General features: G+C 38.5%; 1 protein-coding gene across 6 annotated transcripts in view; it reads right to left on the reverse strand.

Annotated features, from left to right (window-relative positions):
- The window catches only part of Abcb5 (ATP binding cassette subfamily B member 5), a 79,594-nt gene extending 65,375 nt beyond the window's left edge, over positions 1-14,219 (reverse strand). For 5 of the 6 annotated variants that reach the window (XM_069996121.1, XM_069996119.1, XM_069996118.1 and 2 more), the window contains exons 1-9: positions 14,019-14,219; positions 12,671-12,745; positions 10,053-10,110; positions 7,944-8,094; positions 6,410-6,464; positions 3,951-4,142; positions 3,687-3,858; positions 1,302-1,426; positions 1,036-1,213 (exon numbers count right to left, since the gene is read on the reverse strand). In XM_069996121.1, coding sequence (XP_069852222.1) covers positions 1,036-1,213; positions 1,302-1,426; positions 3,687-3,858; positions 3,951-4,142; positions 6,410-6,464; positions 7,944-8,094; positions 10,053-10,110; positions 12,671-12,723 — 984 coding nt within the window. In that variant the 5' untranslated portion in view covers positions 12,724-12,745; positions 14,019-14,219. Of the gene's footprint in view, positions 1-1,035; positions 1,214-1,301; positions 1,427-3,686; positions 3,859-3,950; positions 4,143-6,409; positions 6,465-7,943; positions 8,095-10,052; positions 10,111-12,670; positions 12,746-14,018 lie in introns of those variants that run through there. The other variant, XM_069996122.1, reaches the window with a different exon arrangement.
- Positions 14,220-15,461: the final 1,242 nt, after the last annotated feature.

Below are 15,461 nucleotides of genomic sequence, written 5' to 3' on the forward strand. Positions count from 1 at the left end.
CTCTGTGAGCTCAGTGCAGTTTCTCCTAACACACAGTTGGGGGGTGGGTGGGTAGAGGAGCAAGGGTTAGCCAAAAATCTTCATGCTCACATTTGACTTGCAGAAAGAGCTCTAACATAGTGTGGGTGCTCTCGAAGGGATGCCTGAAACCAAAAGATGAATTGAGTTGAAAGGAGAAGTCTACCTGGAATGGGAAGACCAAACAAGAGCTGTAGTGTACGGAACAGATCACTTCACTGTGGCAAACGCCCCCTAATCCTGAGCTGACCAGTTGTTGACTGATGAAATTTGAGAGGATCATCGAATAAACTAAAATTTAAATATATAACCCCTAAGCACTTCAATGACACCAAATTGTAATGTTGGACAGAGCTGTATGTAATTTTTTTCTCTAATTTTTATGTTCTGGGTGGTACTGGGACTTGAACTCAGGGACTGAGCCCTGTCCTGTAGAGGTTTTTGATCAAAGTTGGTGCTCTACCACTTGAGCCACAGCTCCACTTTTGGCCTGCTTTCTGGTTAACTAGAGATAAGAGTCTGACAGACTTCTCTGTCTTGGGCTGGTTTTGAACCACAATCCTCAGATCTCAGCCTCTCCAGTAGCTAGGATTATAAGCATAAGCCGCTGGTATCTGGTTCCAGTAATTTATTTTTTTTTAACATTATTGTATGCTAAATGGACAGAGGAAGTGCATGCCGTCCACAGAATATTACACTTCAGAGGTGATTCTTGAGTGCCATTGTATCTTGGTAAGCATGAAAGGAAATGTCCTACTAGAGACTGGTTGTTTTGACTGCTGAAATAAGAAAACTATGTGCCTGCAAGTGATGATTTCATTATGACCCTTCTAAAAACACAATGGGGACAATAAAATACATTGGAGAAATAAATTCCCTCAAGCTGAAGGATCATATAAAATTGTCTATCATTCCTTGGAAGGAAGTAACTATTTGTGTGTAAAAACAATTGTGACTAAGCTCTAGGAAAGAAGACATCATCTAGATCAATTCCCTTTGTTCTCAAGCAAGACTTACAGCAAGCACCGTCCCGATGGTGTAGCCAGGCTCTCCACTAAGAATCAAGGAGGTTCCATACCAAAAAGCCAGCCCGTAGGTTCCATTCATAAAAAAATACACAGCCCCCAGGGACAGTTTGGAAGCGATAGCCTTTTTTATACCAACATCCTTTGCATCTTGAAGATTCTGTGTATACCTAGCAAAGACAAAATACCATGGAATAGCCTTTGGGGGGGGGAATGAACTGAACACGAGCATGTTTTGTCTTAATCAAAGAGACCCACCTGTGGATTTCCTTCTCCTGGCCTCCAAAGGCTATGACTGTTTGGATAGATGACAGGACTTCCTCTGCGACGGCCCCGGCTTTGGCATAGGCACTCAGCTCCTCGCTGGTCAGTGAGATGACCATCTGCAAGAGATCCCATGCACAGGGGGCTGGAAGGCTCAAGCCAGGACGTGAGCAGGACACCACGCATTGAGTTCAGATGCAGTCAGAATTCAAGGTAGCCTCACCACCCCTACATTTTCTTCTACTTGGTGGAACATCATTATTTTCTGTCCTTGTACTGTGTGTGTGTGTGTGTGTGTGTGTGTGTGTGTGTGTGTGTGTGTGTGTGTGTGTGTGTGTGTGTGTGTGTGTGTGTGTGTGTGTGTGTGTGTGTGAATCCTGGGCTTACATTCAGAGCCTGGATGCTGTTCCTGAGCTTTTTTTTTTCCCTCAAGGCTGGTACACTACCACTTGAGCCACACCTCCACTTCTGACTTTTTGGTGGCTAGTTGGAGATAAGAGTCTCACAGGACTTTATTGCCCAGGCTGTCTTTGAACCGCAATCCTCAAATCTCAGCTTCTTGAGTAGCTAGGATTACAGGCTTGAGCCACGTGGTGCCCAGCTCTCCCTTTACCTTTGAAAACTATTTTAGAGGTGGTTAGCTTCACTGGACAATTGGGAAAGACTTGAGAGATATTGTTCTTTTGGGGGCATTGTGGCATTGTGGGAAGAGGGAAATGAAAGAAGCAGCACAGGTGTGCATAATTCACCTGTTGAATAAGTGCTTTATCTCCAACACTAGGAGGATGTTGTTGTTGATGCAAGTATTTGATTTTTCAAGGTTTGAAGTCAGATGCACCCTTTCCTCTGTTATCTGTCCCTCTTACTAACTCTTTATAGGTTAGTGATTATCATAACAGTTTGGTGAAGAGAAAAGCAATGTGGTCGCTTTCAGGTCTGGGAGATTATAACACAGCCATGCACACAGCATATCATTTTAAGTTGATATTGTGAATTACAGGTTTGGATGGCTGTTGAAGTTGAGAGTTAACAAGCTGGGGACTGGTGGCTCATCTCTGTATTCCTACTTACTCAGGAGGCTGAGATCTGCGTATCAAGGTTTGAAGCCAGGCTGGGGAAGGAAAGGCCATGAGACTCATCTACAATTAATCACCAGAAAAGCCAGAAGTAGAGCTATGTCTCAAGGGGTAATGTGCTGGTCAGGAGAAAAAGAAGCTCAGGGACAGTGTCCAGGTCCTGAGTTCAGCACACATGCACACACACACACACACACACCCCTCTAAAAGTTCAGCAGTAACATGAGCTCAGAAACACACACTATTTTCCGAGTTCACTTAATGAATATGATTATTCTGAGAACTTATCACTGGAGGAGAAATATCATATTGGGCAAAGCCTTGAATATTGTGAATATTTAATAAGTGCCAGACAATTTAACTTGAATTGGAAGATGCTAGAAACTATAGATTTTGTAGTAATTTAGGGACATTTTGATCCTCACTTCTTTATTTAATATAATAATGCATCTTAGTAGTATATTACATGTGAGTGATCTTACATGTGGGTAAACCAGAAAATGCTATGATTTGATTTCCCCAAAGGGCAATCATTATTGCAAAATGAAAACCATTGTATCTCCAATATAAGGGGTTAGTAAATACACAACAATAGAGTGTTCCAAGACTAGACATAGAGAGGACTAGTATGGATGTATTTCTGGCCTTGGATTTTTACAAAGAACAGTAATTTCAAAACCAGGCCACACACAAGATTAGTACCAATTCAACATGACTAAAAAATGTAATTAAGGATGCAAATATGCAACTTGTTTTAAAAAATGAAGTATTCTTACGTAATATATAAAATAGACACAATACATTTTAAATATTAGCTAAAGCCTTATAAAATGCAAACTTGAAGAGCCTGACATATAAGCAATTTAAGTGTGTATTATTGTAAGATATTTTTTCTCCTTTAGTTTTACACAGGAGAATGAATTAGAACCCATTTGCTGGGAATTGAGAGCACAGAAGTCTCTTGCAGCAGCTGTGACTAAACATCTGATGTATTTCATACTTTATTCACACTATCAGGTGAAGCCGAATCAGCTGCTAAATGGAGAGGGACATTTATTTACTCTTTATTCTTAGGAGGATATTTAAAAATAAGCCTCATTGTAGTCACGATTTGAGGACTGGAAGGTACTTAATGATTAGCAAGATCAGGAGTATTTATGGTTGAGAGTATCCCTTTGTATTCTGGGACATGCAAGACGAGTTTTATTCCTTTCCATTCCTGCTTATCCATGTGGTTTTGACACACCCAGTCAGGCCCGAAGCCCACACGTGTGCATGTGGCCACTGCCCCCTGTGTCCTTACTCTAGAACACACTGCCACTGAAGCCATTATAAGAGGCGATGTGGACAGAGTCACCAAGGTGAGTTTCCAGCCCTTCATCAAGCCAACCGCCAGGCCAATAGTAAAGGTCGACATGTTTTGAAACAACAGAGCAATCTTGTCTCCAATACCATCGCTGATTTTGTTGATGTCCCTGTAACAAGTCAATGAAAGGGACCGAGTCAGAGGCATGCTGGGTAAGAGAACAAAGCTGACAGGTTGCTTGCTACCTGTTCATCTACTTACTCGGTCATGCGCGTGTTCAGTTCGCCGATGTCACAGCCGTCGAACCAGCTGATGTCCTGAGCCAAAATGGAGTGGAAAAACTGTTCTCGAATTCTCTTGGTCTGGCGTGCTGCAGTTGTAACCCAAAAGGAAATCTGTAGATAGCCAAATACCAGGGCCGTCACTCCTATGCATACATAATACAGAGTCAGCCTGAAGAAAGAGCATTGGAATGTTAGATGGACGCACAAATCATCTCCATCAGATGAAGGAACGAAATTTATCAGATCATTATATTGGATAAAATTGATGGTAGAACCTAAAAATAGCTAAAAATAACAATATGCATATATACATCTAATAGAATAACCTCAAGTTTGTCTTTCTCATATTATTCATAGCAATTAGTATTAAAAACATATCTGTCATGTATACCCTCATTCAGTATGTTTAATACTCTCATATGGGAAAGATACATGACGTCAACTAAGATAGTTGTGGGAGAAACAGAGTTAAGAAATGTTTATAGACAGGTCCCAGTGGCTCATGCCTGTAATCCTAGCTGCTCAGGAGGCTGAGATCTTAGGGTCATGGTTTTAAAGTTAGCCTTGCCGGGAAAGTCCATGAGACTCTTTTTTTTCTAATTAACCACCAAAAAACTAGAAGTAGAGCTGTGGCTCAAGTGGTAGAATGGTAGCCTGGAGTATACAAGCTCAGGATCAGTGCCCAGGGCATGAGTTCAAGCCTTAGGACTGGCAAAAGAAAAAAAGAGAAAAAAAAGAGAAAAAAAGAAACATTTGTGCTTACAGCCTCTGATGAAAAGATTTCAGATATGAAGATTTGTCTATTTGGATGGACACGTGGCATTCATAACAACCACAGAGAAATGGAACCTAGTATAAATGCCCTACTAGGAGACTAGATAAGAAATGTGGTCATTTAATAACATATACTGGGTGCTCCTGAATGAGGCTGTAGAAGCACAACCACATACAAGAACAAGTCTTAGCATTTTGTTTGGAGGGCAATGACAATACCCAAGACAGAGCAATTCAGAGTGACATGTGAAGGATGTTAATAAGATCAATGCTTGTTATTTGAGGAGAAAGAACGTGTGTCCAGAATTTATTTGCAAAGAGCTCTGATAAGTCAAGTATAAGACAACTTTTTTTTAAGTCAGTGTATCTGGCCAGGTGTGGCTACCAAAGCACTTGGTAAGTGACTAAGGCGAGTAACTGAATTCTTTTTACTTAATTTGAGCAGTTTTACTTAGTTTAAGTAGTTTATATTCATATAGCCATATGTGCTATGGCTGATATATTGGGCAATGGAGGCTAAGAATTAAGGTGTTTAGACACTATTGCAGGCTATGGTGTCCCTGGGGTTAGGCAGGATGATGATTTTGCTTTAGAGGAGATGATAGGGTCCACTAGATCCAGAGGGAACACTGGGGAAATCCAGTGTGCATCTGCAGTGTAGCAGATGAAGTAGCAACTGCTACGTGATACATGCTTATGAAACCAGAGTGTTCTTATGAATTGTTAAAATTTCACACTTTATAATATTTTGTCTGGCTACTCATTAATAGTCTGAATAAATTGTCTTAAATATTAGTTAAAATAAAACCTTCATTTGAAAAAAACTATTATTTTTACAATGTTTGTTGCATCCATCTTTTCAAGATTTTGTGGTGTATGTGTGTGTGTGTGTTTGTGAGACACAGAGATAGAGAGAGAGAAAGAGAGAGAGAGAGAGAGAGAGAGAGAGAGAGAGAGAGAGAGAGAGAGAGAGAGAGAGAGAGAGAGAGAGAGAGAGAGAGAGAGAGGATGTACTGATGCTAAAACCCAGAGTGTTGTTATGTCAGGTCAGTGTTCTACCACTGAGCTACATCTTCAACTCTTCAATGTTTGACGTTTGACTTTCATAGAAATGATATTTTCTATTATAATTAAAAAGAAGAAAAATATATTTGTTGTTACTCTGTTTACTTGATTGCTTGTCTGGGAAGGGTGCTCTACCACTTGAGCCTTCCTTCCAGCCCAAATTTTGCTGGCTATTTTGGAGATGAAATTGCAGTGGACTTTTCTACCCTGATGGCTTTGAACTGTGATCCATTGGGTCCCAACCTCTTAAGTTGCTAGGATTACAGGCATCAATCAATGGCACCAAGGAAGAAAATGATTTTTTTTAAAAAGGAAGACCATCAAGTCCTTCCTCTGGGATATCATTGGCACACAATGAAAATCCCTACAACTTTTCTGCTGAAGACAACTTGGTTAAATACAACTCGAAACATATGACCTTTATTCCATTTAAACTGAAAAAAACATACTCATATAAAACAAAAGAAGAGCACATTTTGTTTTAATCATTTATGTATGAAGTTGGTCTTTAGACACACATAACAGTTGCTTTTCTCTACAAGTAGTAAATAAAGCAGCATTCAATGAGCATGAAATTAGTGCATCATTTGGACTTACATGAGCATATCTTCATTCAGCTTCTCTTGAGTTTTAGTACAGTTCCGATAATTTGCTGCAAAACATAGTTGCCTTTTAAGTTGTAAGGGATATGAATTTATAAGTTAAACCATACTATTTCATAAATAGACCTCAAACAAAATCTAGTGCTTTCCATTTGTTATGTCAGGAGTTGTGCTATAGTTCCAAAAACTGTCTATCACCATATTGACAAAATATACCACGGCATTATCAGTTAGATATGTACTGTCTCCTCCTTTCTAATGTAGGTAACAGAATCAATTACAGGCTTCCCCTAAGAAAGTTGTCTTAGGTGGCTGGGTTTGTCATTCATAGAGACATAGTTGTACTGAATAAAAAATAACTCAATGAACTGGTAGATCCGTGTAAATAATGACAAGTAATTTTGCTTTTGTTTAGTGTATATAATTAAAGGATGAGCTCTAAAATTCATATATGTATTTAATTCTGCTTGTATCATAAAACTTCACCTCCCCCACTCCTAACTCTTTAGAAGAAATCATTGTATGGAAGGACACAGAGGGAAAACAATAGTTTTGGTCCATTCAAACAAGGTTGAAACACTTTGAAGACTAGACTTTGGGTGGAAAAGAAGATACTGTAAATTCTAGTTAAAGCCAAGTAGGCAGGCCCACTAGTGGCTCCTGCCTATAATTCTAGCTACTCAGGAGGCTGAGATCTGAAGATTGTGGTTCAAAGCCAGCCCTGCCAGGAAAATGCATGAGGCTCTTATCTCAAATTAACCACCAGAAAACCCTGCCTGGAACTGTGGCTTGAACTGTTAGAGCACTAGACTTGAGCCAAAAGAGCTCAGGGACAGTGCCCAGGTCCTAAGTCCAAGCCCTACAACTGAAAAAAAAAAAAAAAAGAAAAGAAAAAAAACTGAGTCGGTTACAGAGGGAAGATACTGTCTTTAGATACACCAAGACTACTATGTAAAAGACAGTTATTAGTCCCAATCTTAACAGCTTCTCAGTGTGGAATTTAGAAAAGTATCTTTAAAATTGAGGGCATTACATATACGTACATACATATTACATATACGTACATACATACATACATACATACATACATACATACATACATACATACATACATACATTCGTACGTACATACATACGTACATACATAATACCCACTATATAAAAAGACTGGATGCTGTCTCTGTACATAGGAAGGTCACTGGAATTTATCTTCTAAAGAATAATGTGCATCTATCTATGTCTGTTTTTCTCTCTTTCTCACACAGGAACAGATAGATACATCTATGCAGACATACTGGTTATTTCTTTATGCAAGCTATTGGATATATGCATTAATGGTTTCTCTAGAGAATGCTGAAGAATACAGACTTTTGCTCTCTAGTATCTAGCAATGCAGAATAATAGCAGCATCACTGCCTGTAACATGGACATTGTTTTACCCAACAAGAATCTTTCACTGTGACATCAGTGTCTGTTTTGTTTGTGCTTCTGAGTACCCAGTAATACAGAACAATAAATTGTCTACTCACTTGTGTTGGTTTGGACTAGACATCCACTAATAAGGTAGTCACTCATTTCACCTAAAATCAGTGACAGTAATGGGAGACAGGCTCCGTTCAGCAAAGATGCCAGGATTCCCAGGGCCATGAGGGTGATATCCACGCCATCAGCAAAGCGGAACTGAGGGAAGCAAAGCTCAGTAGGGTTACGACAGTGAATGGACAGACACCAGCCTGCAGCTTTCACCTCCAAGAAGATGCTACTTTGCCAGTTGGTTAAGAGACTGAGTAAATTACGCCATGGATATGCATTTATATATAAAGTAAAAAAAAATCCAAACACTCAATGTTAAGAATTTACAGTCACTTTTGAAGAGGACATTGAAAAATTAAGACGCTTTCTCAATGCAATTGATATCAAAGGTCAAATGATATCATAGGTCAGGTCACACACAAGCACAAATCCAAAGCTTCTTTCTACACATACAAGTAGACCAGGCTGCTGGTGGCACATGCCTGTAATCCTAGCTCATCAATCATGCCTGTCATCCTCTCTATTAAGGAGACTGAGATTTGGGAATTGCAGTTCAAGGACAGCCTGATCAGGAAAGTCCATGAGACTCTTTTCTCCAGTTAACCACCAAAAAACCAGAAGTAGAGCTGTGGTGGAGTGCTAGACTTGAGCAAAAACGCTCAGGGACAATGCCCAGGCCTTGAGTTTAAGCCCCAGGAGCGCAATACCCTCCCTCCCCGAAAAAGCTCCCACAAAACTGGAAGTGGAGATGTGTCTCAAGTGGTAGAGCACTAGCCTTGAGCAAAAAATCTGAGGGACAGTGCCCAGGCACTGAGTTCGAGCCCCAGTACCAGCACATACAGACACAAAGGTATTTCAAAGAAAGCATCAACAATATCCCACTTTGTGCAAATTTGATTGGCAAAATTTCAGTTCCCAGGCTCAGCATCACTAAGTTTGCTAAACACTAACCAACTAGTAAACATGTGGAGAATGACATTTTAAAAAAAATTTATTTTAAGCTCCTTGGATTCATTGTATATAGGGCATTTTTAATCCAGTAAATAGAGTAAATGGCTGTTTATAATAAAAAAGAAATTCCTCAGATCCAAATACTAAATACTCTACTTTTTTTTCTGTATCAGGTCCTCACAACACCATTCCAAATCCAAAGTATGATTGAAACATGGAATCATTACTTACCTTACAGAGAGAGATCAAGACAAAAAGCAAAATGGCACCAAAGTGTCATTAGATTTCCATTGACAGCAAGTGAAACTTACTTAGGACATACCTCATATGTAGAGACTGAAAAAAATCCTATGTTTTTCTATTTATTCGTGTAATAATGAATCAATATTTAAGGAGCAATTTCCATTGCATTTTTCAATACGGCAGATGATAAGAGTGTATCAGGTCTCCTGCCTTACCCCAGAATAGGCTATTTTCTCCTTGATAAAGTTTACATATTCTGCTACTTCCCAGGTAGTTTGCTTTTCACTTTTGAAAACAATAGGTGTTATTTAATTTCTATTTATTGGAATATTGACAGGGAGGTCAAGATATTAGATTTGGTGGAGGAGAGGGTAGAGGACATGTTCATGAGATCGTGCCTGGAACATTCTGAAGATATGTGTAAAAAAGTTTTCTAGTATGCAGACTATAAAAATACTTCGATAATTGGATAATTAGTTTCTATTTTCAAATAATTTGCTCATACTTTAAGATAACAGTAACACACATCAATGAATAATTATTGGAAATATTGAAATATAAATTTAGTTCATAATTCACCATCAATCAACAATAATCCTTGGGAATATTTATGCATCACACACATATGCATATGCACACACTCATACACACCCACTCACACACACACACATATTGTTGTTGAAGGCTTGAGATCATTGTGTGGATATTGTGTTATTTTTTTAAAATCTCTTTTTGTGGAACTTTCAGATTGTTTATATTTGTCTTGATGGAAACTTTCCTTTGATAAATTCCTTTTTTCTTGCCCCTTATCAGAAATAATAGATTCATGCAGCCAAAACCATAACCTTTTGATGCACTGCCAACAATTCCTTAAATGTTATAGAGCATACTGTGTACTCAATTTCACTTACTATCTCAATAGCACCAACAGCTTGCTTCCTTGATTTAGGAGGTTGTTCTTGAAAAGCTCTGGAAAATAAATGTTTAAAATGGGAAGGTTACAATGGAAGCAAAATTCACAAAATTCTCCAGCTAACATCTTGCTGAAGTGTCAAATATGACCCTTGGTAGCAAGTTTATATAAACTGAAATTTCAGACACAAATTTAATGATAGACTATACATAGATTTTTTAAGAATGAGGAGAGGAAGGGTGGAGAATACAGTCATAATATTCAATACATATTCTACAAAATTAAGAAAATTAAGAGTAGGGGTTGGGTTGGAAGGGGATAGGGGAGGATGATGAACAGGGTGTCATCAATCAAGACATACTATATTCATAAACTGATTTGTTGAATGATAACTCCTTTGTAAACTACTTACAGATAATAAAAATATGATGTAAAAAAGTTACTAGGAAAATAAGTTGTCACTGGTACTGTTTGTAGAGATAACAGAGGCATGGTGTAAACAGCTCAAGTTTACCAAGCTAGTGATTACACGTGTTTCTGAATCCAGAACTTTAACTTTTAACTATGAAGTTATAATATGGCTTGAGTAATACATGTAAGAGATAGGATTTATTTGGTTCACAGATAATGCAGAAGTGCCTGTAGCAAATATATCTCTTCATTACTCCTGTGTGCAATTATCCTATGGCATACAAATTAGACAATCAGCTTTGAATTTATTAGGAAAAGGTATTTAGTGTGGCAAAAGAGTGGGAAAAATGGACTTCATAAAATAACAAAAATGATTAAAGAAATAGCTGGTTTAGAGGCTGTGCCTGTAATCCCAGAACTACAGAGATGGAGACAAAAGGAATCTCATTTTGTGGGGCTTAGAAAGACAAAAGTGAAAAACAAGACTGAAGAATTAATGAAGTACAGAGTGTAGATCTTTTGATTTTCAACATGTCCCCATCATTTTTTAAATTAATTAATTAATTAATTAATTAATGATTGATTGATTGTGCCAGTCCTGATGCTTGAACTTAGGGCCTGGGTGCTTTCCCTGAGCATCCTTTTGCTCAATGCTAGTATTTTACCACTTGAGCCAAAGCTCCACTTGTCACTTTTTTGGGGGAGTAGTTTATTAGAGATAAGGGTCTCATAGACTTTTCTGCGCTGCTATGATGACAACCATTTTGTACAACAGAATAGAGGTATCTTGAAAGACAAAAAACAGAATTAGCATGTGATTCAACAATCCCATTTCTAGGTCCAACCACAAAGGTTGAAGTCAATAGACTAAAAAGTTGTTCATATTCCCATTTTGTTCAGCACCATTTATTGTAGCCAAGATTTGAAAACAACTTTTATCCAAACATCAATGAATGGTTAAAAAATGCCATATGGATACAGAATGCAATACTATTCAGTCTTTAGAAAAAAGGAAATTCTGTCATTCACAAAGGCATGGATAAATCTAGAGGCCACTAAGTGAAACTAAGTGAAAAAGTCATATACAGAATGAAAAATATTGTTTGTTCTCACTTTTATGTGGAATCTAAAAAGTCCAATCCATAGAAATAAACTTGCAGAAATAGAGAGGAGGATGGTGGCTGCCAGAGGCTGAGGGATGAGTACTGAATGGAGAAAGGAAATATTGGATGGGAGGCAAAGTTTCAGTGAAGTAGGAAGAATAAGTTCTAAGGATCTTTTGCACAACACAATGGTTATAATTACTAATCGTATTATGTTCTTAAAAATTGCTAAAGGAGCTGGGCATTAGTGGCTCACACTTGTCATCCTAGCTACTCAGGAGGCTGAGATCTAACGATTGTGATTTGAAGCCAGCCTGGGCAAGAATGCTCCTGAGAGTTTTTATCTCCAATTAACCAGCAAAAAGCCAGAAGGGGAGCTGTGGCTAAAATGGTAGAATGCTAACTATAAGGGAAAAAGCTAAGGGACAGTGCCCACGCCCTGAATTCAAGCCCCAGTAATGGTGCGCGCGCGTGCGCACACACACACACACACACACACACACACACACACACACACACACACACACACAGTTAAAGGAGCAGATTTGATGTTCTCATCACAGAAATAAGTATATGAGGCGGTGGATGTGTTCATGAGCTCGAATTGGTCCACAATGTATCAAAGCATCCACATGAATCAAAGCATCCCATAAAATCCTGGAAATACATGCAATCATTATTTTCCAATTTAAAAGAAGATAATGAATAATTGAAATTAAATTCCATTTGAAACTGAAGGAAAAGTCCCCCAGGGCAATTTGCTTCAGTCTTAAGGTGTTTTTTTTTGATACAGATGGTTGGATTCAGAAAGACACCACATGCTGTAGAAGCCTTTCCCAGCACTGATGAGTCATGTGACCTGAAGGATTCTCTGCAGGCTTATAGATTGTATGGCAAATGAGATGCTATTGTTCTGGTAAAACTGAAAATAAAATCAATCTTAAAATATGTTCATTTTATATATCTGAATAATAAACATACACCCACAATCAGGTATTTGGTGAAAAATATTTTTGGATTTTTTTGCTATAGCTGTGGAAAGGATAGGGTTATGTCTGAAGTTGCAGAAGAATACCTTTCAAAGAATTTAGGGACTACTTACCCATTTCTCTGATAATTATCTTGCATCTCTTCAGACCTTTCACAATTTTCCATCTTATTTGATGTTTGATTTGTTCTGAAAAAACATATTAACAAATGCAGCACAATGGTGAATATTTCACCTGATGAATACATAGCATTCTTGAATTCAGGGTCCAGGTGCTATCTCTTAGTGTTTTCACTCAAGGCTAGAGCTCTACCACTTGAGCCACACCTCCACTTCCAACTCTTTGCTGGTTAGTTGGAGATAAGAGGCTCATGGACTTTTCTCCCTATGATGGCTTCAAACTGTGCTTCTCAGATATCAGTCACCTGAGTAGCTAGGATTACAAGTGGGACTACTGGCGTCCAGCTACACAGTATTCTTTACATCCTAAGGGCTTGTGAGAGAGCAAGCTGCTCAGCACTTCATCCACTGACCCTTCTACTGCCCTGGTTTCTGGTTCATCTGTTCAGCTTTTGTCATTGAATTTACAACTTCTTCACTCCACTCTGAGCTTAGATTGAGCTTAATGGAAAAGTTAAAAGTAGAATACAATAAGGAAAATCAAAGTGGAAAATGCATTGATTTGCCAGGAATTGGATTTTATTTTTATCCTACCACAGACTGAATTGTAATGATGAAAACCATGAAGTTACCTCCTGCTTAGTTTCTCCACTAAAAATTGAAATAACTTTTGTTATCTAGCCATTTGAAGGAGCATCATTTTTAATTTAATCAAATATGAAACATATAGAGCTTCTATCACACCTGGATTAAATTACTGAAAGAACTTTTTGAAAACTCATCCATAGTTAACACTCTATTAAATATAATACATTCTTTTCCTTTGGATGATACTTTAGGATCTCAGTTCATCTTAAGATCATCACCAGATTATAGATTATTATTTTATTACTGATATATAACAATATATTGTGATTCAGTTTCACATATTAGGCCACACATTGATTTATACTGAGATTATTATAAATATATGGGAATGGGATTTCTAATTAATTCAATAATCCTAAGTATATGAAAAAACTAATAAACTTCCAAGTAGGAAGCTTCTTAATGAAAGAGAGTGTCCCAATGTGTTAACATACTTGTAGCACCAAGAAAGAAGGTAGCTATTACACTATCTTATTCCCCTTTTGTAGAAGTCAGCAGCCATGGCTATGCATGGGAGATATTATTATGACGTTGTATTATCTCCAGTAATTTGACACATATATAAGAAAAGTGATAAACAAGAAAAGTCCTAACATGACTAGTCAATATCAATCATTTGCATCTTAGAGAAATTAGCAATTACAGAATATAGCTCCCACATTCATCAGAAGAAAGCTAAACAATTAGGACATACCTTGATATGTACAGGACCTGTTGCCCAGTTACATCAAAAATCCTGAGTGTTTTTTCTCCTCAACGAGCAGCTGCATAAATATCTGAGCTTCTGAATTGTGCATTACCTTTCGTCGTTTCTGGTCACACAGCCTAATATCTGATCATAACTGGGCGACGAACTGCCAGCAAAGGCACACCAAGTACTTCCTGTCCTGTTGCACTTAGGAAACAACAAGAGCACAGGAAGTTCGTGTAGCCAAGTGAACACCTCCCCTTTCTCTTCTTTTCTTTTCTTTCTTTCTTTCTTTTCTTTCTTTCTTTCTTTCTTTCTTTCTTTCTTTCTTTCTTTCTTTCTTTCTTTCTTTCTTTCTTTCTTTCTTTCCTTCCTTCTTTATTCCTTCCTTCCTTCCTTCCTTCCTTTCTCTTTCTCTCTTTCTCTCTTTCTTTTCTTTCTTTCCCTAAAGTGCCTATATACCTAATTTTCTACTTTGTGTCCCATAATGTCTTTTAGCTAGTTAACTGAATCAGTTACTACTATCGGTAAAGTAAATGTCTTTAGCACAAGTGAGTGTTGATTGAGTGTCAATACCTCATGCAAAGGTTTGTTTTTCCAAATCTGCAGAAGGCAGCACCCGATGTTTCCTGTTTAGATGGTAATAGTGGTCCTAGTAGGTGTGAAGTGATTGCAAATTCATTCTATTTCCCTAACAATTAATGTGGTTGAGGATTTTTCATGAGTTGGCCAATTGTATGTCTTCTTTGCAGAGATGATTAGTCAGAACCATTGAGTAAGGTTTTTTTTTTGGTCTGTCGCTCACGCGGGGCTTGAACTACTGGGCTTGGGCGCTGTCTCTGCGCTCTTCAGCACAAGGCAAGTGCTCTACCGCTTGAGCCACAGCGCCACTTCCAATTTTCTAGTGCTTTATTGGAAATAAGAGTCTCATGGACTTTCCTGCCCGGGGTTGGCTTTGAATCTTGATCCTCAGATCAAGGGGTGAGCCACTGGGGCCCAGCTCTGAGTAATGATTTTAAATTAGGTTTTCCTTCCCCTCCCTCCCTCCCTCCCTTCCACCCTCTGTCCCTCCTTCCCTCCTTCCCTCCTTCCCTCCTTCCCTCCTTCCCTCCGTCCCTCCCTCCCTCCCTCCTTTCCTTCCTTCCTTCCTTCCTTCCTTCCTTCCTTCCTTCCTTCCTTCCTTCCTTCCTTCCTTCCTTCCTTCCTTCCCTCCCTCCCTCTCTCCCTCCTGCCCTCCTTCCCTCCCTCCTTCCTTCCTTCCTATTTCAGAATGTAGTCCTTTTTCTTTTACATTTTAATAATTATCTTCTAGTAGTTGTACAAATGGCTTTCAATTCAACATGTCAGTTTTATGAGTACAATATGTCTTGATAGGGTCCCTTTTCTCCATCTGTCAACTCTTTACATATTCTGGCTATAAATATCTTACTATGTAAATGATTGGCAAAT

The sequence above is a fragment of the Dipodomys merriami genome, unplaced genomic scaffold (genome assembly GCF_024711535.1).
Source record: "Dipodomys merriami isolate MVZ:Mamm:240054 unplaced genomic scaffold, mDipMer1.0.p SCAF_5, whole genome shotgun sequence".
Classification (NCBI taxonomy): domain Eukaryota; kingdom Metazoa; phylum Chordata; class Mammalia; order Rodentia; family Heteromyidae; genus Dipodomys; species Dipodomys merriami.